Source organism: Coenobita brevimanus, chromosome 100, assembly GCF_032717465.1.
Source record: "Coenobita brevimanus isolate Jiangsu-jjx chromosome 100, ASM3271746v2, whole genome shotgun sequence".
Taxonomy (NCBI): Eukaryota; Metazoa; Arthropoda; class Malacostraca; order Decapoda; family Coenobitidae; genus Coenobita; species Coenobita brevimanus.
Window position 1 is genome coordinate 19,062,216 of NC_137053.1, and position 25,866 is coordinate 19,088,081.

A 25,866-nucleotide genomic window follows, 5' to 3' on the forward strand; every position below is an offset into this window, starting at 1 on the left:
CCATGGCTGGCAGCCATCTGAGTGTGCTTTGCCCATTACGGAGGTTTTTGTCTCGGGCATGGAAGCATACATTCCCCTTTCATATCCTTTGACTAATACAAGAAAGACTTGTTTAACCCGCCCCATCCCGACGTTTTGTGGGAAGTGGTACGCCCCAGTCCCGACATTTTTGGACCTTTTTTTTTTTAGGCTCAAACACTCTCTTTTGGTGAGAAACATCGAAAATTCATAGAGAAATCGCTCACCTGAGGTTTAAAATAATCAATCCAGGTACGAGTACCTCCTTACCTGACTGGGTTTTCTAACAGGCTGGCACCAAAGAAAACGAGTTCTATTGGAGGGTAACTATTTTATCCACTCATAAACAGTATTTATTTATTTACTTGGTACCAATTTATATGTAGTACAAGAGTATATTGGTTTTCAAACAGTAATATAGGCATTATAAGCATTGTTTCACTCACTAACTCATCACCATTCATGACCTTTTTTTCCCACATTACCTGATCATCATTTCTGACTGTTTCTTCCTCTAATGCTATATAAACTTTGTCCTCCACATTGTCATCAATTGGGGAATCACTCTGGCCCTGAATGTCTTTATTGGCCAGGTCACTGGTAACAGGTGAATTGCCGAGACAATGGCGTGCAGGGGGGGGGGAGAGGTTATGCGGTGTAAGGCATTGTCCCTGCTTGGCATCTTGTAGAGGAATAGAGGAAGGTGTCCCGTGTATACGTGCCAAAAATCACTCGCGAAATCACTCGCGAAAATTGAAAATTGTGCAAATTAGGGACCTTGCAACGTTGCTGCGTTAATTTACGTCTCCGGGATATGAGTGCACATCATGTGAGGACGTGAATTCACGTCTCCGGGACGGGGCGGGTTAATCAAGCTTGTTCAAATGCTGTCTGCAACAAGGAGAGGACCTATAAAAGGTACCAGAGCCAACCCACCCCTGAATCACATCTTGTATATGTTTCTGCCCGGAATCATGCTAAGTCTGTTCTTCACTCTGCTAAAAATGATTTCATCCATACTAAATGCTCTCAACTCTCCAACTCGAATTATTCCCGCTCCTTCTGGCACCTTGCCAAAAACCTTTCTAACAACTTTACCTCATCATCCTTCCCTCCTCTATTCTTTTCTGATGGCTCTGTAGCTATATCTTCTACTGATAAAGCAGATCTCTTTGCTCAGACTTTCTCCTCCAGTTCCACCTTCGATGATTCCAGTGCTGTTCCTCTATCACTTTCCCCCCTCTGAATTCCTCATGGCTGATATTAAAATTTCTTCAGTTGATGTATTTTCCACCATCACTGGCCTTAATACTAACAAGGCATATGGGCCTGATGGAGTCCCTCTTGTTGTCCTCAAGAACTGTGTTTCTGTTCTTACATTCTGCCTAGGTAAACTTTTTCGCCTTTGTCTTTCAACTTGTACCTTTCCTTCTTGCTGGAAGTTTGCTCTCATTCAGCCAGTCCCAAAGAAGAGTGACCATTCCCAATCCTCTAACTATCTTCCAATTGCTTTAACATCCTGTGTCTCAAAAGTTTTCGAGTCAGTTCTTAACAGAAAAATTTTAAAGCATCTTTCCTATCACAACCTTTCTGATCATCAGTATGGGTTCCATCAGGGATGCTCCACTGGCGATCTTCTCACGTACCTTTCAGACTCCTGGTCATCCTCCTTTCGGGACTTTGGCGAAAGCTTTGCCATTGCACTTGACATCTCAAAGGCATAAATCTTTAATTTCCAAACTGCCCCACTTACGGTTTTTATCTTTGTATCTGTGCCTTCATCTACAGCTTCCTTTCTGGTCGTTCTATAGCCGCTGTTGTAGATGCCCATCGTTCGTCTCCTAGATCTATCAACAATGGGGTTCCTCAGGGCTCTGTCCTATCACCAACTCTCTTCCTTTTATTCATTAATGACCTTCTAAACTGCACATCTAACCCTTCCACTCGTATGCTCATGATTTCACCCTTCACCTTCCCCTATGGTTCTCGCAACGTCCATCTCAGCAGTTACTTCAACAAACAAGGGATGAGGCTATGGCACACCTAATGTCTGACTTGGCTCGTGTCTTTGACTGGGGTAAAATTAATTTTGTTTTTAATGCATCAAAAACTCAATTTTTACACCTATCAACCCGACACACTCAATCCTGAATCATCCTTGAACATGCTTGGGGTTTCAATCACTCGGGACTTATCTCAGAAAGATCACAATGCATCTCTTGTGAATTCTGCTTTCCATCCAATTGTAATGCGTCTTTTTATTTCGGTGTCATTATCTTTCATCAATTTTAGTATTTGTCCCAAGTAATTGTACTCCTCGACTCCTTCAAGAATTTCTCCACTTATTGTGATGACGCTCTTTGGTGATTGTGGATTAAACTTTGGTTTAGTTTTACTCCTGTTTATCTTTAGCACTACTTTGAGACTTTCTCTGTTCAGGTCATTTAACATTTCTTGCAATGTCTCTGCTGTTTCTGAGACTAGGACAATGTCATCTGCAAATCTTAAATGGTGAAGCTTTTCTCCATCTATGTTCACTCCTTTCTTTTCCCAGTCTAGCTTTCTAATAATACTTTCTAGGCATGCTGTAAATAATTTTGGTGAAATCATATCTCCCTGACGCACGCCCTTCTCAATCCATATTTTTTCTGAGTCTTTAAGTAATTTAACTGTAGCAGTTCCTTCTTTATATATGTTTTTGAGCAGGTTTACAATGTTCTCATTCACTCCTTGTTCTCGCAGTGAATTTATAATATCTATGTACTCCACTGAGTCGAAAGCCTCTTCGTAATCAACAAAACCTAAGCAGAGTGGTTTATCATATTCTGTAGTTTTCTCAATTAACTGATTCATTGTGTGTAGATAATCAGTAGTCGAATATCCGCTTCGGAAGCCAGCCTGTTCACGAGGTTGGTTTTCCCTCAGGTTTGTAGTTATTCTGTTCGTAAGGACTTTAGTGAAGAGTGTGTAAATGACTGATGATGAGCTAATGGGTCGATAGTTACTAAGATCTTTTGAGTCACCTTTTTTGTAAAGTAAAATAACTATTGCATTACATCATGTATTGCGAATTTTCTTCTTTTTTATACATTGAGTAAATAAGTGAGCAAGCCTACTTGGTACTTGTACTCCTGCCTCCAACAGTAAACCTGCTACTATTCCATTTTTTCCTTGAGTTTTCCCTCTTTTCATATTTTTAAGAGAAATATTTACTTCATCTGGTGTTACCTCATGTATTTCACTTGTGTCACCTGATAATTAGCTATTGGTACTATAGTCTTTGATGCACACAGGTCTTTGTAAAATTCCTCAACTCGCTTAAACATCTTACAGAGAGAGAGAGAGAGAGACAGAGAGAGACAGAGAGAAATAGATACATGTATGTATATATATACTGCAACTCTAATGGCTGAAATATACATTGTGCAGCTCCTGTGGCTGAAATGTTGGGTTATATTTAATGCATAGTCGTGAATTATATTTTCTGATAAGAATATGAGATGCCTGATTCGTGCTTGCTTGTAAAGAAGTGCACAATATATATTTTTCTCTTATTATTTTCCTAAACCTTGGTGTAGAAAAATCAGAATATTATCACTGCTGGGAATGTGACGAAGTCGGGATTAATCTTAGTTCCGGTGCCAGTAAAGGAAATGGAGTGAGATTAGCTCCAGAACAGAACATTTGAAGACAGCTTATAAGATTTTTTAGCTATCTGGTTGTCCTTGAACAGTTCAGTAGATTGGACAAATTACAAAAGAATTTGTGGTGTGTATTCTATAACATTCAAATTTTCGCTCATATAAATCAGTACCGATAACAATAAAAAATAATGGTCTGCTTTACACCTGATACTGACTCTTCAAGGGAACTGACAACGAATCTGTTTAAGCAACCAAACATGCTTAATGTATGTCTGTATTCATGGGCTCTTTCTTCCCTGCTAACTTAAGTTTCCAGAAAGCCATTGCTTGTGGATTATTCAAAATTGTTGTGGGATTTGTCCGAATTTTCAGAAGACGACCAATATAAAAGCTGTGTCCAAAAACAGACATTGAGGCAGGCGTAAATAAGTAAACGAATGAGACAGGTATAAGCTGAACATGATTGGCGAGGTATAACTAAAAACGAATGAGGGTTCTGGATTAAAGGTGAATGAGACGAATGTAAATATAACATGACTCATGCTGGTGAAAAGATGATAGATGAATAACAAATACCTAGTCAATATAGACAGGCGACCAGTGGGATATAACGGACGAATAAGAAAGGTGTGTATGATAATGTAAAAAAGACATTCATTCATTCATTCATCATCTAATCCAGTGTTGCCCCATGAGGAGTGTAGAAGCCCGGGGCTGGGCAAGTTGGTCCTGACATTTAAGATGAGAGCGACCAGCATCACACATTCCTCAGTGGCATTGCCTGAGCAGTAAACCCCAACCATCCTTTGGATATAAATCTGCACCGACTCAATCAGATTGGAGAGCTATAATTGCCCACTAAATCACCAGGCGCCATAATTTGGTTATATGGTTACTACCCAGTGTGAAAATGGTTTCCTGGTGTACAGGAAGCCATTTGGCTTGTCACCAGTGTAGAGTCACCCGTTGACAGAAGGAAGAGGAAAGAATGAAGGAAAGAAAGACAACAGAGGACGGATGGAAAGAAGGATAAGAGGAAAGGGCAGGCACCCGAGAGCAGCACTACATCAAGTGAGTGGATGGTGAGCGTCCACACCAACCACTTAAACAAGTGCAAATACAAGAGACGAATGAGATAGACTTGAATAAAAAAAAGAGATATGTCAAAGCGAAACCACATGAACCACAGAGGAGTGTGGAAACATAAATATGAGATGTAAATAATTACAGATGAGTTGGGCAGGTGGAACTATGATGACATCAGATGAATGAGATGTGATTAAAGACTTAAAAGTGGAGGTAAACATGTGATGGGGGTGGTATGATTATTCTGATAAATAACACGAGTCATATAAAACGAGAGAGAGAGAGAGAGAGAGAGAGAGAGAGAGAGAGAGAGAGAGAGAGAGAGAGAGAGAGAGAGAGAGACAGACAGACAGACAGACAGACAGTCAGAGAGATGGGAGTGGGGGGTTATCAAAAGTAGACACAAATTTATAAAAGCTTTGCAACATAATGTGAGGACTGCAGAAACCATGCAGCAACTGGTAAACTGAGTAAAGCAGATGTGCATATTCTTCCTGTGCATTCAGTGATAACATGGGAACTGCATACTCTATCCGGCGATATGCATTCCGATTTAGTAGACGTCCATGTGCTCACTTTACCCTGCTTCTGATCATTTCTTTATCGGAGGGGAGGGAGGCTGAACCCCAAGAATCACTGGGAAGTTCACGCTCCCCAAATGTTGCATAACTCCATTGTACAAAATATACCAAGATGTCGAATCCATATCGGCCCTCTATTCACCATTTCCGAGAAACTTAATCTGGTAACTAGGTGCTGACCTACCGAAAATCATGGTTGGAAAATTGTAAGTAGTGGAAGATCTTCGCAGTAACCAGATAAATTCACCTGGGAAATCTCTGTTAAATCTTTCCCATATTTCTGTTCATTTCAGTTTCTGGAAGGGAAGCTGACCGCTCAAGGAATCACTGAGGGTCAGCCTCCCTGAATACCGCATTACGGGTGAGAGTCCATTGTTCAACAAGTAATGAGATATCAAAGAGACATCCGTCCTCCTTCTTATTTTGTAAATAATGGTGGAAAATTATATAAAGTGAATGACATTACCAAGAATCCAGACGAACTTATTAGTGATGTTTCGTGGAAATCCATGAGCTCACTTCCCCTATTTATGATCATTTTTGTTTTTGGGAGAGAATGACCCTCCCAGGAATCAATGGGCGGTCATTCTCTTCAAATATCGGATATCTGATTAATCTATTGTACAACATGTCCTCTGATATCAAAGCCATATCTGCCCTCCTTTCACAATTTCTGATAATTTTTCATTTGGTGTGGTGAGCTGATCACCCTAAAAATCATGGTCAGATAATTGTGTACTGCATAGTGGAAGACCTTTCCAGTAACCTGACAAACTCATCTGTCAAGTTATATTCAGATCCACCAAATAGACTATGAGGAATTAAAGCATACACACAAACACACACACACACACACACACACACACACACACACACACACACACACACACACACACACACACACACACACACACACACACACACACACACACACACACACACACACACACACACGGGTTGAATCTCGCATAATGGTATACGGCGAAGTGCCGAAACAAAAAAAATACAGTCCTGCCTCCCATGACTGATAAAGGATGGACATCATCGTTCTATGTTGTGAGAAATTTAGTTGTGTGAAGAACGAGATAGTAAGAGTGAGTTTATGCGAAAATTACGAAAAGAAAAATGCAATTTCAGATAGGATGAGTGAGGCAGTCGTGAATGAGTCAGGTATCAGTGAGGTAATTACAAGTGAGGCAAGTTTGAGCCAAACAGGTGTGAGGGAGGCAAGAATTAATAACGCAAGAGTGAGTGAAGGAAGTGTGAGTGAGGCAAGTTTCAGAATGATATGAATGATACAGGTTTTTAATATACTACAATCTTTGCTGTGTATCTGTCTCTGTGTGTATAGTACAACCAAAACTGTAAAGAATACTGCTGTGAAACTTGGCAGGATGGTTACAACGGAGTCACAGATGGGTCCATTTCAGTGTCATGTCGATCGAGTTTTTTTTTTTTTTAATCTAGTAACTGTCCCCACTGACTTTGTGAGGAATGCGCCGCGCGAGATTTGACCAACGTTGAAGCAGCTATTACGTGGTTTTGAGCAGTGGGAGGCACGGTTGAAAAACGGACCTATTTAGATAGTCAAATATCACACAAAATCATGGTTTCATCAACAAAAAGTACATCACTGACATCAACATACAATTGTGCATATGATGGTGCAAAAATTATTGCAAAAAATGCATCTAATCTTTATCTAGACCCATGGAAATGAAGACACTCCTGGCAGGCTGGGATTAAATAAAAATCCCTGAAAACTGATCATCTTCAACACACAGTTGTCGCACCTGAATTTTATATATGAAGATGGGCGTCATTGGCACCGATGCCATGTAGTGCATCTTGTTGTGTAAACAGATTTTCCATACACTGAGCCACTCTGTTGCAATTGCAAGATAATTGAAACCGAACCTGTGCAGTTGCAAATGACTGAGACTGGAGGGCGAAGTCAGAGTGTCCTCCACATGAACTTGTATTCTTCTAATAATCAATAGCGCAATTTTTTGAGTGATCCTCAACTCATCCACCAAGTCTGGTTCAAATAAGTAAAAAACTGTCCTTGTTTTATGACTTTGACCTTTGGCCCAAGACTTAATCTCTTTTTCCTTGCCAGACCATTAAGCCTTCCACTTCAAATCAGATCATAACTCTTTGAGCTGACCTTACCCTGTAACCTAAGCCCTTTACATTCGTCTGCGATCTTGACTGCTGACTGATTTTATCCAAAATCAAATCCTTTTTTCTTTTTCGCCTCATCTCCAACCACTCATCAGTTAGAGTTCGGTGTTGCTGTAAACGAGTGAAATTCAAGAGTGAAGCCCGACAGCCCTCTGCAGGGTTCAAATGTTCAGCGTCCCGGTAGGGTCGCGGAGCACTAGTATATAAATTAAAGCAAATATATGATACAGAATTAGCATGAATAAAATATGTATAAGACAAGTTAAAGATATGTAGGCAAAAACACAAATTAAACAGGTAAAAACTGATGAAAGTAAGCTTAAAACAGGTCTGACACAAGTGTCACACCTGCATGAAGAAAGTAAATGCTTATATAACATTAAAAAAGCAGACTTGAAAGAGATATACAATGTACAGTACAATGCAGTTTTTAAACAAGTATTAGCAGGTAGGTATAAAACAGGTATAACACATACAAAACTGATTTATAACATGTATGACAAACTTACGGGTATATCAAAAGAGCAGGTATAACATGAAAAGAGTATAAACATGAAAATAACTAACCAGGCACAATAGAGAAACACATGTATGACTCGGAAAAAAAAAAGCAGGCATAATTGCTAAAGAAATTTGCATGTTACAGATGTAACGCAGGTACTGCACATTAGTAGAAAATTCATAGAATATGTGGAAGCCAGATGAAAATGTAAATAAAAAAAGTGTCAGAGAGGTAATTACTGACATCCTTAAACCAGGTGATGGTGTCAGGGGGAGGGTTGCTGGCCACCTCACACTCGAAGAACACATCCTCTCCCTCCGTCACCGGACGCTGGACTTGGCTGTACCCTCTCTTCAGCGTCACACGGGGCGCGACTGCGGGTGGAAAGACGTTAATGGATGAGAGAGAGAGAGAGAGAGAGAGAGAGAGGGAGAGACAGACAGACAGACAGAGACAGAGACAGAGACAGGGAGAGAGGGAGAGAAGAACATCAAAGCATGGAGGCTTCCCCAGCCCACTGAGGTCTCCAGCAGCATCTCAGAGAGTAGTAAAAATGATAACCATACAGCCAGAAATTCTCCGGATATATGACGAGGAAAAATTTATGGAATACATATTTTAAATTATCTGATCCTGTTAGAAAAAGTAACCTAAAGTCAATATTGTAAATAACGATACTCCGTAATTTTGACCACCATGCCCTGTGTTATATATATATATATATATATATATATATATATATATATATATATATATATATATATATATATATATGTACATCCACATATATATATATATATATATATATATATATATATATATATCACATCCACATCCACACCACAACGCTCCTTTATATCCTCATTTGTCAGCCAGTCTCTCCATGTGACTCCACAGGCTCCTCTTAAATAACTCATTTCCACTGCTCTCACTCTTGACTTGTGTCCTTCCAGCAACGTTCAAGCTTCACTTCCATACGTTAGAGTTGGTATCACAATACTGTCATGTACTAACTTTTTCACTTCCATGCTCACTTCCCTACTTCTTATCACTGCTTTCAAGGAACCAGCAACCTTTCTTCCCTGCTGTACCCTTTCAAGCACTTCACCCTCCAAACCTCCATCCTTACTCATCACACTACCCTAGTACTTAAACGTACTCACATTTTCCAATTCCTCACCATCCAACCTCGTTGTACATTCACTGACTTATCCTCTCTCAAAGACCATCACTTTACTCTTCCCTATATTCACCTTTAGATTCCGTTTCTTACACACTCTCCCAAACTCATCCACCAAGCCTTGCAGCTCTCCTTCGTCTTCACTCAACAACACAGTATCATCTGCAAACAACAGTACAGGGAGTTTCCAAACACTACCCTCTCTCACCAGGGCCACTCCAACATCCACTACCCTACCTTTTATCTCTTTTATTATCCCATCCATGTACAGATTGAACAACCATGGAGACATGACACATCCCTGTTTCAACACAACCTTCAAAGAGAAAAATTCACTCAGTTCACCATCCACACGCACTGCAGCCTTAGCACCATCATACATACTCTTCAAAGCATTCAACAACATCCCATCTACTTCATATATTCTTAATACTTTCCATAATCCTTGTCTATCGACCCTGTCATATGCTTTCTCCAAATCCATGAAAGCTGCATACAACTTCTTTCCCTTCTCTAGAAACTTTTCCACTAAAGATCTAACAATGATTATCTGACCTACACAACCTCTTCCCTTCCCAAAGCCTCCCTGTTCTTCTCCAACTAATTCATCTGTTCTTTCTCTAACTCTGTCAATAAGTATCCTACCATACACTTTTCCTATTATACTAAGAAGACAGATACCTCCCTGATTACCATACACTTCTTTTTCCCCTTTTCCTTTGTACAAGGGAATAATTATACCTGACTTCCAATCCTGTGGGACACTACCTTCCGCCCTGGCCAATCTGCACATTTTCCACATCCATTCTACTACTATCCCTCCCCCATATTTCAGCATTTCACCACACACTCCATCTATTCCTGGGGTTTCCCCAATCTAACTTTCTTCATTGCTTCCACAACTTCTATCCTACTGATATCTTCCTGTCTTCTCACCTCCCTCCTTCTCCCAGCCATTCCCCAGCCACTTATACTTCCATCCTCTATGTTCAACAATTCCTTAAAGTGTTCTCTCCATCCGCTCACTTTTTCTCCCTTCTCCACTAGTAATCTACCATTTTTATCTTTCACTCCCCTGCTAACCTCACTTCCACCCTGTCTTACTCTTTTCACCTCATTCCAGAACATTTTCTTACAGTCCCTCCACTTTACACTCAAGTTCCTTCCAAATTCCTCATCCGCTCTCTTCTTACTCTCTCTTACTAATCGTTTCACCTCTCTCTTTCTTTCTACATGTATCTCTCTCTTTCGCCTCTCATCTTCTTCCACGCCCCTATTTCTCATCCATTCATTGTATGCTTTCTTCTTTTGTGCCACAGCCTGTCTCACCTCTTCATTCCACCACGCTGTTCCTTGCACACCCCTCCGTCTTCTCTTCATCCCACACACCACATCACATGCTGCACATATTTCTTCTGTAAATATCCTGCACACACCTTCCACGTCCCCCATCTGCTCCAATTCATATTTGTCCAATTGTTCCTCCACTTCTCTCTTATACTCTGCCTTTTTCTCATCCTCCTGTAACCTTTCCACTCTCCTTACAAATACTCCTTCTTCCCGTCCTTCCCTTCTTCTATTTCTCCATCCTAATTGGATCTTGATTCTGGCCACCACCAAGCAGTGGTAAGAAAGTCCACTCCCCCAACCTCTATAAGCTCTTGCATCCATTACACATTTTCGCATCCTTTCATCCACACACACATAATCAATCATTGCCTTCCTTTCATTCAGTTTACCACCCACCCTTCTCATCACTCGCCATGCTTACCTGTGGATCAATTTGGCTATAACCAACCACCTCCCAGCACAAATGTCCACTAACACACTGTCATTCTCATCTATCTCAGCAGGCACACCCCACTCACCAACTATTCCATCCACCTTCACAATCCCTACTATACCATTCACATCACTGATCAAAAACACTCTCTCATTCCTTCCAAACTTTTCCATGCACACTTCCACATTTGTCCAGAACTCTTCTCTCACTCTGCTTGCACGATCTTGCGTTGGCGCATACACACTCCAACTTTCAATCTTACCCACACAATCCTTGACCCAACTGATCCATACTCTCTTATGCTCTTCTTGCATCTTTTACTCACAACTATACATACTCCTTCTTTTGCCCTCTCATTCTCACCTACCCATGCACATATACCCCATCCATACTCCCATTCTCTCACTCTCACCTTTCCATTTCGTTTCAGTTATTCCGCATACATCAACTTTCGCACCCTCAAGCACCTGGACAATCTCTCTCTCTTTCACCTCATCATTCGCTCCCCTTACATTCCACGTTCCGATAATCATGTCCTTTGTCCGGTCCTTGGTTGTCATCGTCTGGTCAGTCCTTGTCCGAGGCTTATTGTTTGTCTTTTTAGTTAGGTGTTTTCCGGGGAGGGGCACATACCCTCCGCCAACCCTTTTAGTCGCCTTTTACGACAAGCAGGGATACTGGGGGAGTATTCTTGAAATAAAAAACAAAAAACCTACCCCCATGGGGTATATATATATATATATATATATATATATATATATATATATATATATATATATATATATATATATATCAAAATTGTATTATACAGGGATTAACATGTTTAACTAGGGATTAGAAATAAGTTCAGCGTCAATAATGTATTACAACTTACTGCACTGCAAGATGGTTTGATTGATATATTTTCAACTCTTGTGAAGAAGAAATGTTTTGCGTAACGAAACAGAAAGTTAAACTTGAAAAGCTGAAATTTCGAGGACTGTAAGACTGATATGCTTGAAGGAAATTTTATTGAAGATTATGCAACTAGGCTAATATGTCAAATAATGTCAAAAATGAACTTTTGAAGTATAAATGCAACTTTTGCTATTTTACTTTAATCATTATTGCTGTTAGGGAGATACTTATCAATAATGGATACAAGCACTTCCAGCCCTTCGCTCCGTGGCCTGCTTGCTCGTATGGAGGGCCTTTTGAACTCGGGCGTTGATGGGCATTGAAGTTGGTGCATATGAAGTAGCATACGACGATGAAAGCGATGCAGAAGTTGGTATGCATAATGAAGAAGTTGCAAACAATGGTGATACTGGGATCAAGATGAAACTGCTCCCGACGACAGCGTCCCAGCACTTATTACTTTAGACTCATGTGACACGCCACTAAAATCGCTGCCCAATCGCGGTTTCTTGAACGTGAATTGTTGCAAATTTCTTGCTAGGTATGCTGAAATGCTCAGATGACTTAGGTGATGTTTACTAACGAAATTTATTTTTCTACAATGAAATTCAAACAATGCTCAAGATTTTTGCAAAATGCCGTCAACGCTGTTAACTAAGCTTCCACGCCAGTTTGATAAAAATGAGTTACCTCAACAGAAACTCACCAATTAAAATAGAACACTTGGAAGGGGGGGGGCCGATATCGGAAATTGCATGAGGACTGTCTGCACTTTTGTTCGATTGTTAACGTCCAGTTTGAAGCAGGTATGCCAACTTTTCGAGGATCGACCTCTCAATATAATCCAATGGGGACACAAAACAGCCTGAGACTGACCCCCAAGTGAAACCTCACTGATGAGATTTCATTTTACACTTACTGGGAACCCAACGTCTGTGGACACCGAATTTCGTCGGATTTAAACGATCAGTTTCAGAGTGTTTTGACACACACACACACACACACACACACACACACACACACACACACACACACACACACACACACACACACACACACACACACACACACACACACTTTATTCAGATAGCATATTAGATGGATGTAGCACCCAAGAAAGTCTGTTCAGCGAGGGAAGTAGTCCAATTCGGCGTCAGATATTTATTGGAAAGGATAAGCCACCAAAACAGGAAAGGGGTACACATCAGCAGAAGTCAAATACCTAGAAGCTAATAATAATATTATCCACACAACTTTTTATTCGTCAAGCAGTAGTCTGTCTTTTCCTGCACCATAAAATCAAGGATTGGTGAGCCTCGGGGAGCAAATTATCCAGTCTATGTCCAGAATCGAGTATTTAAAAAACAATTTTCTAAAATTCCTGTGCCCTGACTGATGGTTCATTAACGGAAGTATCTTAAACTAGATATCACACTCGGAGAGCGCATACCTCCTCCAACGAGTATACCAGACAACTCACATCACCTCCAAAACTTAAACAACTCTTCCATGGCTCATGACCCACATATCCAGAAAAATTCAAGAAAATCCACCAAAAAGTTTTATAGGTATCTTTAAACAAACAAACAAAAACAGTCCAGAATCGGAACTCAAACTCAGATCACTACTAAAATTATTCTAATCAACTCTTCTTTGGCCCGTGGCCCAGATATCCACAAAATTTCATTGAAATCCATTCATCATTTTTTTAGGTCTCTTTTGGAAAAAACAAACACACGGACAAACACGGGTGAATGCATAATTTCTTCCAACTCCGTTGGCTGAAATAAATATAAATAATACCATAGGTCAACCTACAAAAGCCACACTTCATTAATGCATTTCAAATTTCCAGACAGAACAACATTAACATCATATCAAAACACACAGGGAAACCTATTACTGGGGTTAGATTTATGAGAGCCATACCTAACCCTCTCAAGATCAAAATATCTCCATTAGGCAAAGGAAATCTTACAAGTGTATCAAAACAGTGGCAAAACGAAAGTGGAATAGCGGTGGAAAGGAGGAGAGAAATGTAGTACAGGCAAGAAAGGATCCTTTCTCTCTCTCTCTCTCTCTCTCTCTCTCTCTCTCTCCCCGTCCGTTCTGTTTTTAGCATTTTCCAAATAACTCTTTCTCTAATTCTCCTTTCTTTCCCCTACTTATCTCATTTACTTCCTTCCTCCAACTCGTATTCCTCTCCAGCTGGGACCAATACAATAAGGTTCATGCGTTTAAGTATAAACCTCCAGAAGGCGACTGGTAGTTTTCAGTCATCTAGTTCTACCGTGTCCTTTGCCCTTTGATCTGCCCTTAACTGATCTGTGACAAGGTAATCAATATCAAGATGGGGGTAATGACCTACCTGTGTTTTGCCCCTCTTTTTAACTCTACTTTTATATTTTTTCTTTTAGGACCTACTTCTTTTACCTCTGACAATGAGTTATTTGAGTGGGGCATGTGGAGTTAAGTCGAGAGACAAATTGACAAAATAATGAGGTAGTGAAAGAGCGTTGTGGTGTCGATGTGGATGTGAAAGAAAGCGTCATGAGAAATATACTGAGGTGATTTGGCCATCTGGAGAGGATGCAGAGGAAGAGACTAACGAGGAGAGTGTATGCGAGTGAGGTGGAAGGGGGAAGAGGGAGGGGGAGTCCGAAATGAAATGGAGGGTTGGAGTGGAGAGGTATATGAGAGAACGAGGTGTGAGCTGGGAGCAGAGAAGTGAAATGGCGTTGTGCAGGGCGACATGGAGGCTATTTGTTTGTGGCCACCACTTACGGGATTGAGGGGTCTGGCAATAGATACATGGATAGACTTCTGCTGTATTTTTTTTCCTCTGCCTTGCACCTTCTCTTTCTCTGTTCTTTACTCTTTTCTCATTCAACTTCTTTTTTATTCCTTTATCTCTTTAATCGTCTCTTTTCCTTAATCAGTTTCTTTCCTTTTCTTGTTTCTTTGTTTGGGTTTATGGTTTCTGTGTCTATCCAAACTTTTCTGCTCCCTTAATCGTTTCCTACCCTTTATCGTCCATTCTGCACTCTCTCCACAACTAACCACCACTTCTTCGTTAGTTTTCCCTCTACCGATCACTGTCCTTTCCTCACTCTACTTCCCGACCCACTCAACATCACTTCACTGCCCTCTCCTCACTTACCTACTCTCCCCTCACAAATTTCCCACCCTCTTTCCACCACTTTCCTAACCTCTCTCTACCACTTTCTCACCCTCTCTTTCCCCACTCTCACTCCACCATTTTCCTACTCTCTCTCTCCATCACTCTTCCACTCTCTCTTCACCACTTTCCTCTCTCTCTTCGCCACTTTCCTGCCCTCTCTCCATCATTTTATCGCCCTCTCTACATTACTTTCCTACTCTCTCATCACTACTTTACCACCCTCTCTTCACCACTTTCCTACTCTTTCTTCGCCTCTTTCCCGCCCTCTCTCCCCCACTTTCCTCACCTCTTCTCGTCAGTTTCCTACTCTTCACTGACCTACTTTCTCTTTACTACTTTCCTGATCTTCCTCCATCGTTTCCTGACACTCTCTCTTTCTCATTTGTGCCTCACAGTATCTCTTTGCTTCTTTTCCTAATTTTTGCTTCTCGTTCTTTCCCTGTCTCCTTTTTACTCCTTACCCTCCTCTTTTCTCCCCATCCCCCTTCTCAGCTCTTATCTTCAGTTCATTTACTTTACTCTCTCCTCATCCCCTTCCTATTCCATATCATCTTTCTTTCCATTACCTCTCTTTCCTGCCCCCCCCCCTCTCTCTCTCTCTCTCTCTCTCTCTCTCTCTCTCTCTCCAATGTTCTTTTTTGTGCTATTAAGCATCAGTCACAGTGATTCTAAGTTCATTTTCTCTTCTAGCTTTCTGAAGGCTATTAAAAAATCTCTAGTCTATTATTGTCTTTTTCTCATTGGGGTCAGAAAAGGGGTTCATTATTCCGTTTCATACAACATGTCTTTCCTAACTAGCATATAATCGTTTATTCGTTAACCAGAATAATCACAAAATATGTCATTAATGTGAAGCAAATCGCCTAATAATCCTGGCCGAAGACTCCACACACCGATGAACAACACACACACACACACACACACTTGCAAAAACTGTACATACACGTAATCTGCAGGACGGTGGATGTGGTAGCTGCGTGTCCTGGAATGTGTGGGTTGTGGGCCTGGCAAGTGAGGGTGGCACCGTGGTCACTGGCTTCAGGTACCAGGGTCAACCAAGACGACGTCACATCGCCAAGACGCAGCGACTGTGGGACAGAAATGTCAAGATAGGTTGGTGGATAGATACCAGACAATCCCAGGCGTAGGGTCTTGAATATAAATAACTACACAACTGAGGAATCTATTAGCAGAACACCACGGGGTCAATCTATGTTGTCATAATGCGGGGTTCGTTTTTCGTTGAAAAGGAACATATGTTTTGTAATTATGAGAATTTCGTGGTTAACCTTTAAGAATGTATAGAGGAGGTAGAAGTTGGATGGATTACATTCAGATAGGGTTTGGTGTTGCTCAATTTTGCTCTAGGACATGATTTATGAGACTTTTTTTTTTTTTGGGGGGGGGGATAACTTCTCTGCATGCCTGGGAGTTGCTCAGTGTCTCCTTCTTTTATGAACCTGGGGATTGACAAATGTCGGTGGATTTTTCTTTCATTTAATTATCTTGTTCTTAGGGTTTGACAGACGTGGTCACCATCTACACTAGTTAATGAATATAGTAGTTGAGAGGTGCAATGGACACCCAGCTAATTAGGCAAATATACAGGATCCTAAGTTCAACAAAATGGTCCAAGTGCACAATTTTTAAAAGAAGGTGTCTACTAGCAAGTTTTATTACTTTTTCCACCTCACCAACACAGACTTCAATCACCTTTTTGATACCGAAAGGAATGTGATTGGCCAGAGGAGTATAACCTGTGTAAAAATTACAAGTTATACATACATTATTTGCATGTTACATGTTGCGTTTAAAATTACATGTTATATATACATTACTTACATTTATAGCAAAGACAAACAAGTTTCCACACTTCTTGACCATGCATAAATTGTCTGTAGCAGCCTATAAATCATGCTTTGTGACATGACTCCCTTTAGCTCAGCTCCAGCTATATGATCAACCAATTGAAGGCATCAAAACAAGTGACCCTAATCTGTACCAGCAGAATAATTCAGCTTAAAATTATACGCATTTTTCAAATGGGGAATTACACAACGCGTGTAATGAGATAATGTCTGCATTTTCAGGCGTGAAATTTCGATTAATGAATCTCAACCTCCTTTTTGCTGTCACGACAGCTTCATTACATTTCTGGGAAACATTTTTCTTCGAATTCTGTTACGTAACACACACACACACACACACACACACACACACACACACACACACACACACACACACTCAAAAGGAAATAGAGAGGACCCATCAAACTACTGACCAATCATACTAACCAGTATTCTGTTAAAATGCTTGAGGAAATTAAATTTACATCCAATCTACAGAGAAACGAACTATACTCGATTCCACGGAGTCTGACGTACTGATTTTGCCAGCCGAAGACAGGTGGATATGGTCCCTTATGTAGTAAATCACATTCCCAACCAGAAGAACAATGTTGAGAGAGTAAAAGGTGAACCCGGTAGTGGTCACGAATCCATCACAAAATTAACCTCCTTACAGTGGTAAGGCTTAGTCCCTATCAATCTAAACTCGTGTCCATCCATACAAGAGAAGATCTAGGTACTAACTTGATCGTTCACCCGCAAGCCAAATTCAGTCTTAACAGTCACCCATATCTAGTCCAAGTAAGTTTAGAAAACACCATCTACCTACTGCTCACTAGTGCCACTAAGCAGGAAAAGGCATATAAGAAGGGTACAATTGTTGGGTCTTACGAGAAAATCGACAACCCCACCTGTAAAATTAACACCACCACCCAAATCCATAACGACTTGCTGCGGCAAAATAATCAAGTGAGAGAGCGGGATGCGTGTTCAAAGGTTAAAAGACCTTATCGAGAGACAAAAGTGGCAACATCTCACCAAGACTCAGTGAGAAGACCTGACGCAACTAATACCCAGTCATGACCCCCTTTTCATCCTTGACGAGAGTGAGTTAGGATCTGTCAGTGGCCCTCCCGCTCACATTAAGGTGGCTGATCCCCAGCCCAGTCATGGACCAATGTACCGTTATCCTGAACAGGCCAAACAGATCATTTCCAATATGCTCAAAGATATGGAAGACCAGGAGATTATAGAACGATCAACAGCGGCCTGGTTATCGCCTATAATGCTCGTGAATAAACCTGATTGTAGTAAGCAGATGTGCTTAGAGTACTGGCACGTCAACAAACATCTTGCCACTGATATTTATCCCCTTCCCCGGTTGGAAGAAGTAGTTGAACAAGCGGCCAGCCATCAATACTATGTCACTCTTGATATGTGAGAGGCTTACCTTCAAATCATGTTAGATGAAGAGAGCCATGACGTCAACACTTTTAGCGATGGGGTTACCCTGTATAGATGCAGATGACTCCCATTCCGACTTAGTTACTCCCCTACGATCTTTTCCAGGCAGATGGCTTCAGTAATGGCACCCCTCCTCCAGGAGGAGTGGGTCAGAAATTACCTAGACGATTTGATTCTTTGGGCTCCAGACTTCCCTACTTTACTAGACTGCCTGAGGCAGCTTTTCCAGTTACTTGCTGAAAATGGGGTAAAATTGAATCTTAGTAAGTGCACATTTGGTCTTAAAGAGGTTACTTTCCTGGGTCACAAAATCTCAGCAGACGGAAGTAAAGCAGACCCGAAGAATGTAGAGGGGATTGCAAAGATGAAACCACCCACTGTGTTTTTTTTTTTTTTTTTTTTTTTTTACGTGTCCGACTCTGGGCAAAGGCTTCAAGGCCTATTTCTTGGGGGCAGTGACCTATCCCAAGGCCCAGTAGTCCTCCTACATCTCCACATGTCACCACTTCGGCACTAACAGCCACCATCCATGCTGAATACATGCTAGGGCTGTCTCATACAGGACTGGTGTACTGGTATTAGAGGGGGTATTTTTACAACATGTCGGCGGGTCATCTGGTAGATCAGGAAAGACGGCTTTTTAGGAAATTCAAATCCTTAAACTGTTCCCTGCCCCAGTCGGGATTCGATCCCAGGTCCGTTAGGACTGCAGGCCGCCTCTCTACCGATTCAGCCACTGCCTCCCCCAGAAGGAAGTATGTCAATTCCTAGGCATTTGTGGGTCTTATAGGAAACATGTCCCCTCTTTTGCCAAAATTGCCATGCCTCTCACTAACTTAACTAAGTCTTGAGTTACCTTCACATGGATGGATGAATGTCAGAAAGCTTTCGAACATCTGAAAACTTGCCTTATGAATACCCCCATCTTGGCTAGAGCTCAGGTTAATCAGCCCTTCATCCTCACTAAGGATGTGAGCAATACTCATCAACCTCTTACCAGTATATTCAAACGAAAGACTAAGTCCCCCCAGGTGAATCGATGGATCTTGGAGATGCGAGAATACATTTATGAAATACAGTATCTGAAGGGCAAGTATAATTTCGTAGCAGATCATTTGTCACACCCAGTTAGAGTAATAGTGCGTCCACCTGAAGCCACCTGGCTCGGGTTAAGTCAGCAACAGATAAAAGTCAGGCAAAGAGAAGAACCTGCATGGGGAGAACTTGCACAACATCTCGAAGGTGGTGGAGTTCCGACCAAACATCTACCCGAAGCCACTTTAGATCAGTCTGCTCTTGTATACGAGGTGTTATATTTTGTATGAGAGAAGGTAGATGGAAGCCTATATTACAGTCTCATAGTCCCTCATGCTCTAGTTAAACAGGCGCTCTAGCACGCAAATGAATTGTCAGGTCATCTCGGGCAAAAGAACGATCAAGGAAGCAGTAGAGTTATACTAATGGCAGATTTTCAGAGTTGATGTATGTGAGTATGTTAAGAAATGTATGACTTGCCAAAGGTTTAAAGGGGACACTGGATTGCAGCAACAATGGAAGGAGTTACCTCCAGTGAATAAGCCATTGGAGAGAATTGGGATAGATCATATTGATATGGTTGCTGGAATCCTGGGTTACTGATATGTCCTTACAGTAGTAGACCATTACAGCCGTTTTGTTAGGTTCTTCCCCCTGAAGACCAAACACTCCACACACATAACAGACAAACTGTGGCAATACATGGCAGATTACGGGTCACCTCGCAGTATTGTCCTGGATAATGGAAGCCAGTTCACCAGTAGTGACTTCCAGAAGTTCTGCCAGCAACATCAGATCACCCTCTGCTACATGACCCCCTACATCCACAAGGCAACAGTGTCACGGAGAGGATGCATCGTAAACTTAAATCCGTTCTCTTTGCCCTATGCCAAGGACACCCCCTTCGATGGCCCCAACTGCTCCATCCATGTCAGATTGTGATGAATCAGGCTATCCACACCTCAATGGGACAGCAGCCCTACTTTGCTTTCTTCTCCCGCCAACCTCCCAGGCTTGAGAATGCCCAACTTTCCTCGGTCGACAGCGAAGAGGACGAATTAGCCACTGCACACACTCTTATGAGGGAAACCCATCAGAAGATGACATGTCATTAGAGAGACACAGCAAATTGTAGAAGGAAGAATCAGACTGTCGGTGTGAGGAGGAGTTTCTGTGGGTCAAAAATGAAACAGTGGTGCCAGATACATGTCAAAAGTTAAATGTGAAATGGGATGGTCCTTATCATGTAGTGGAAATGGTGCTGGACGAAAGTATATATGTAGTGGAAAATGTTTTTATGGGAAAATGCTTACAGAGAGCTGCTGGGCAAGTGAAACCTTATTATGGAAGTGAAGAGTGGCTGTTGGAACCCCTAGAAAGTGCTTTTGCACCTGACATGGTGGATGAACAATTGCCACCCCATGAAATACAGCTTCCCCGCCGACTCATCAAAGAATGTTGACAAGTCTGTGAAGGCTAAAGAGTGTAATGGTTTATGGGACGGATGGGGAAGTGTGTGCGGGTCGGACTGATTGACAACTGACTCCGAAGGGCTAGAGTATTAAAAAATAATTCGTACTTCTAAGATCTGTGCTATAGTTTCAAGGAGAGAGAGTTTGAGAATAGGTTCGTCTTATTGGGCTCAGCCCAGTTCAATGGGGATATTACGAGAACTCTACTTCGAGGGGCAGATACTTATCCCTCACATTACAGATGACATGGCCTAGGGTGTGGTCGCGACTTCAAGATCTGTCAAGTGCTCATCAGTCACCAGGTGGAAGGCTGGGAACAAAAGAACTGAATGGAAGAAGTGTGAGTGAGACTGAGTGACTGTGAGTGTGAATGGGAAACGCCCCTGGGACGATCTTGATAATGAGAGTACAAGTCCACCTGCTGGGTGACTATGTCATTACTCAGGCAGGAGGTTAATTGGGGTATCTCTTCTCCACTGGATTTTTTTTTTGTAAAAATTTATTTGTGACGTTGAAGCGACCCCATGGGGTACGCGAGGTATTATGTGGGCCGACAGGTGCCACTTATCATGGGGAGAGTGACAAAGAAAGGTGTGTTCAAAACGGGACTCGCAGTCAAGTTGGTAAGTCTGTTCCTTCCGCACACACGTCCCTAGGAAATGTAGGTGAATGGATTGAATGTTGACTTCCATGTAAATTTTTTTTTTCCCAGAGGAAGGACCCGTGTAGTGCCATAACTTTAAGTATAATATGAGTTAGTATAAGCTAGTATAGTAAATGTAGTCTTAAGCTTAGATATTGTTGTAAATAAAGTTTGTACAGTTCATGTTTTAGCCATTAAGTCCGAAATTTAAGTTTAGTCTTAGTTGATAATCATAATGTGAGCATGATTCTGATATTGATAGTACTAAGTCGAGTAGTGGTGCAAATATGATCAACTTTATACATACGAACCAGCCGTTTTCAGCAAAGGCGTATAACCACAGAAATTTTAGTAGGGATTAACAATCGCAAATGTCTTCCTTCATACTCTGATCTAGAGATTTACATGTTGCTGTTATTAGTGTTCCCCTTTTGAACTATGTAGTCGTGGATTGAGAGTTGTCTGAGATATAATTGTTGATGATAGTCATTTGTGACGCGCAAAATTCATGTTATTGGCATCGTGTTGTCAGTCACATAAGCACATAGACCGGCATGGTAATAAATTGTTCGGATTCCTATTTGTTTAGGCTTCATTAAGATTAAAGTTCCTGTACGCCTTATATAATCCCCCCCCCACATTTATTTCTACATCAAGTTTGTTATTTACGTTGATCATTCCCTTCATATTCTGTGTTGTGGAGAATAGAATGAGTAACAGTTGTAATCGTTAGCATAATTCTTGATTTGAGATTGCTGTTCCTCTCCGTCTCATTCACAGGCCACTCAACACCAACCAAATCATAATCTCGCCAGCCACGTCGTCACACTTACATAAACTTACGCTTCCCCCCCCCCTCCCTTTTGTTTATTTCAATTCTAGATTTAATCTGAGATGTAATTGGACACAATACTGATTTTATTTTCTTATTTCATTGAGGTATCAGAGCATGACTGTTATTAATATAGGGTTGAGAAGTTTTTTTTTATTATTATAATTCAAATGTGGAGTAATGAAATCTGATCAATTTATATGAAAAATAATACTACTCCCTTGGTTTGAAAATTTGTATTCCCTAAACCTGTTGTAACTTTTGAGTCCTCTTACCATCTGGACTGACTGACTTATGAAAATGTCTCATTTTTAGTACAATAGTGGAGAGTTGCAGTGATAAATATCGATCCTTCCCGAGTCCACCTGTGACCAAGGAGGACGGCACCTTGTTATTGTTAAATAGATCATTCAAAGTAGATCATTGTGAGAGAAATCAGTAATCAGAGCATAGAGAAATTGGATTTTGATAACATTAGAGATATCATTAAAAGAAATGCAAACATCCTATCTCGGGTTTTCCAATTACCTTCTCCAACCAGCACGATGTGGGAGGCCCACATGGTGTACTAGGGAGTAATGGACCCATATATCCGAGCCAACCGAATCTCGTGCTACCCTCCTTAAGTGGAATTCGAGCCTCTTTTGGTCACGGTTCAACTAACTGTCTTGGACATATAAGAAAATGGGGAATTAAATCACTCCAGTTAGGCTTGGATTTCTCAGTCAAGGCTGAGCTCGGTAGCCTACCCTAATGGGAGTCACATTGGAGGTCCCAAAAGGTTGCTTCAGGACATTACATTCACAGTGAAAGAGACACACAAATTGTGACAGATGTTGAATTAATAGTAATTAGAAAACTGTTCTGAACATTGCTATACCTTCCCAGCATAAGTACCTGAGTCTACCTTTTATAGAAAACGGCTTTCTCTCCCCTAAGTGGTTAGCGCGAGAGAGCAGGAATACCTGTATACGAGTATGCAAGACTCAATAAAACCCATTGCCGAGCTTCAGTGAGTATTTTAATGAAGAAATTCGTTGTTTTCACATCAAAATCCATTAATTTACGCAAAAAAAACAAAAAAAAAGTAAAAAAAGGCGGGCATGGAGGCGACCCATAGGGTTAAAAATAGCTGGCACGGAGTGGGATAATAAGCTTATCTACAAGAGACAGAGAGAAGAAAAGAGAAAGAGAAACATGTATCAGATGAAAGGCTTCGTAAAAAAAGGAAAAGTCTGAAACAGGTCCGAAATAAAATGGCACTAGGAGAGCAACAAATTATAATACTGAAAGAAAAAACAAAAACAGCAGTCATTTTAAGAGAAGAGATAGGATGATGAAAAGGCTTGAGGATTTTACAAAGAAACGAATGCCTCAAAGGCAGCAAATACCAACAGCTAACTTTTGATTTGACACAAGTAAAATACCTAAGGAAACACCAGGAGAAGATGGAGTAGTAGCAGATTTATTGTCGGATGCAGGAGCAGCAGTACAAAACAGGCTCGCACACATATTTTCTCAGCGTATAAAGAGGAAAATTCCGAAGACATGGTGTAACGCAATGGGTATTTTGTTTTACAAAATAAAGGCAACTTAAGAGATCACAGTAACCATCGACCCATTAACTTATTACCAGTTATTTACAAACTCTTTACGAAAGTCCTTACGAACAGAATAACAAACAAATTTGGAAGAAAAACAATTTTGTGAGCAGGGAAGATGCCGAAGCGGGTATTCAACTACTGATCATCAACACACAATCAGTAAGCAAACTGAGTAAACTACAGACTATAATAAACCACTTTGCTTAGGTACTTCGACTCAATGGAGCAAATAGCAAATATTTATGAACTGTGGGAACAAGGGGTAAATGAAAACAGTCCAAAACTGTTCGAAATCATAACTAAAGCAGCACACAAAAGAGCGCATAACCTCCGCCAATGCCGAATCCGGATCCTTCCCGAAATTTTTTAAAAATTAAAATCTTTCTTGGCCTATGGCCCACACTCCAGAAAATATCACTGACATTCATTGAGAACTTTTGGAGGTATGGTGTGACCAAACAAACAAATAATTCCTAATCACAACCAAAATCTTATCGATTGTTTATTGGAACATACCCTACTCCTCAAAAAAAAAAAAAAATTCATGACAATCGGTTCATAACTTTTTTAATATTCCTGCTAGCACACTGAGGAACAGACAGACAGACAACAAACAAACAAACAAACAAACGCGGGGTAAAATGTATACCTACTGGTGGTGGTAAAAGAGGTAATTGCTACAGTTAAATTATATAAAAACTCGGACAAAATTTTGACTGAGAAGGGCGCTCGTCTGGGAGATACAATATCATCAAATTATTTACAACGTGCCTAGAAAGTATTTTCAGAAAGTTAGACTGGGAGAACTAGGGAGTAAACATAAATGTGGATGACCTAAACAATATGATTTGAAGATGACATTGTCCTAATCTCAAACAGCAGAGACATTGCAAGAAGTGTTAAATGACATAAACAGAGAGTCTCCCACTAGTGCTAAAGATGAACTGAAGTAAAACTAAAGTAATGTTTAGTCAAAATATAAACATCATCAGGATAGGCGGAGAAATTCTAGAAGTAGAGGAGTATAGTTACTTGGGGTAAATCCTAAAACTAACGAAAGACCATGACAACAAAATAAAACGGTGCATTACAATTGGATGGAAAGCTTTCGGTTAACACAAGGACATCATGAAACGTAGCTTGCCAATATCAGTGAAACGAAAAGTATATAAGGAATGTATAATCCTACTGCGTACGGTTGTGAGACGTGGAAACTGACAAAACCGATGGAAAATGAACTAATCTATTACACCATTACCCCTGTACAAAAATAAAGATGAGCGAAATGCGTGCAAGAATTATCGTGGCATAAGTTTACTGAGTGTCATTGGGAAGGTATATGGAAGAACTGTAAAAGAGATAGTAAAAGAGATATCAGAATTCCTAGTGAGTGATGAACAAGGTGGCTTTAGGGGTGACAATGGATGTATGGATCAATTATTGGCAGTGCGACACATAGTGGGGAAGGCTTGTGAGAAGGATTATAAGGTGTTTATGGCATTTATGGATCTGGGGGAGGCGGTGGCTGAATCGGTAGAGAGACGGCCCGCAGTCCCAATGGACCCAGGATTGAATCCCGGCTGGGGCAGGGAACAGTTTAAGGATTTGAATTTCCTAAAAAAACAGACTTTCCTGATCTACCAGATGACCCGCCGACATGTCATAAAAGTACTCCCGCTAATACCAGTACACCAGTCCTGTATGAGATAGCCCTAGCATGTATTCAGTATGGACGGTGGGTGTTAGCGCCGAAGTGGTGACATGTGGAGGTGTAGGAGGACTACTGGGCCTTGGGATAAGTGACTGCCCCCAAGAATTAGACCCTGAGCCTTTATCCAGAGTCGTACACGTAAAAAAAATATATATATGACAAAGTATTGTAGACAGAGCAGGCCTGTGGAAGTTTTTGCGCA

At 41.0% G+C, this 25,866-nt stretch overlaps 1 protein-coding gene across 1 annotated transcript in view; it reads right to left on the bottom strand.

Moving 5' to 3' along the window:
- The window catches only part of LOC145414607 (synaptogenesis protein syg-2-like), a 629,376-nt gene that overhangs the window by 55,321 nt on the left and 548,189 nt on the right, over positions 1–25,866 (bottom strand). Inside the window, exons 7-8 of the mRNA XM_080284134.1 lie at positions 16,000–16,144; positions 8,259–8,389 (exon numbers count right to left, since the gene is read on the bottom strand). Of these exons, the coding sequence (XP_080140260.1) occupies positions 8,259–8,389; positions 16,000–16,144 (276 nt within the window). The remainder of the gene's footprint in view (positions 1–8,258; positions 8,390–15,999; positions 16,145–25,866) is intronic.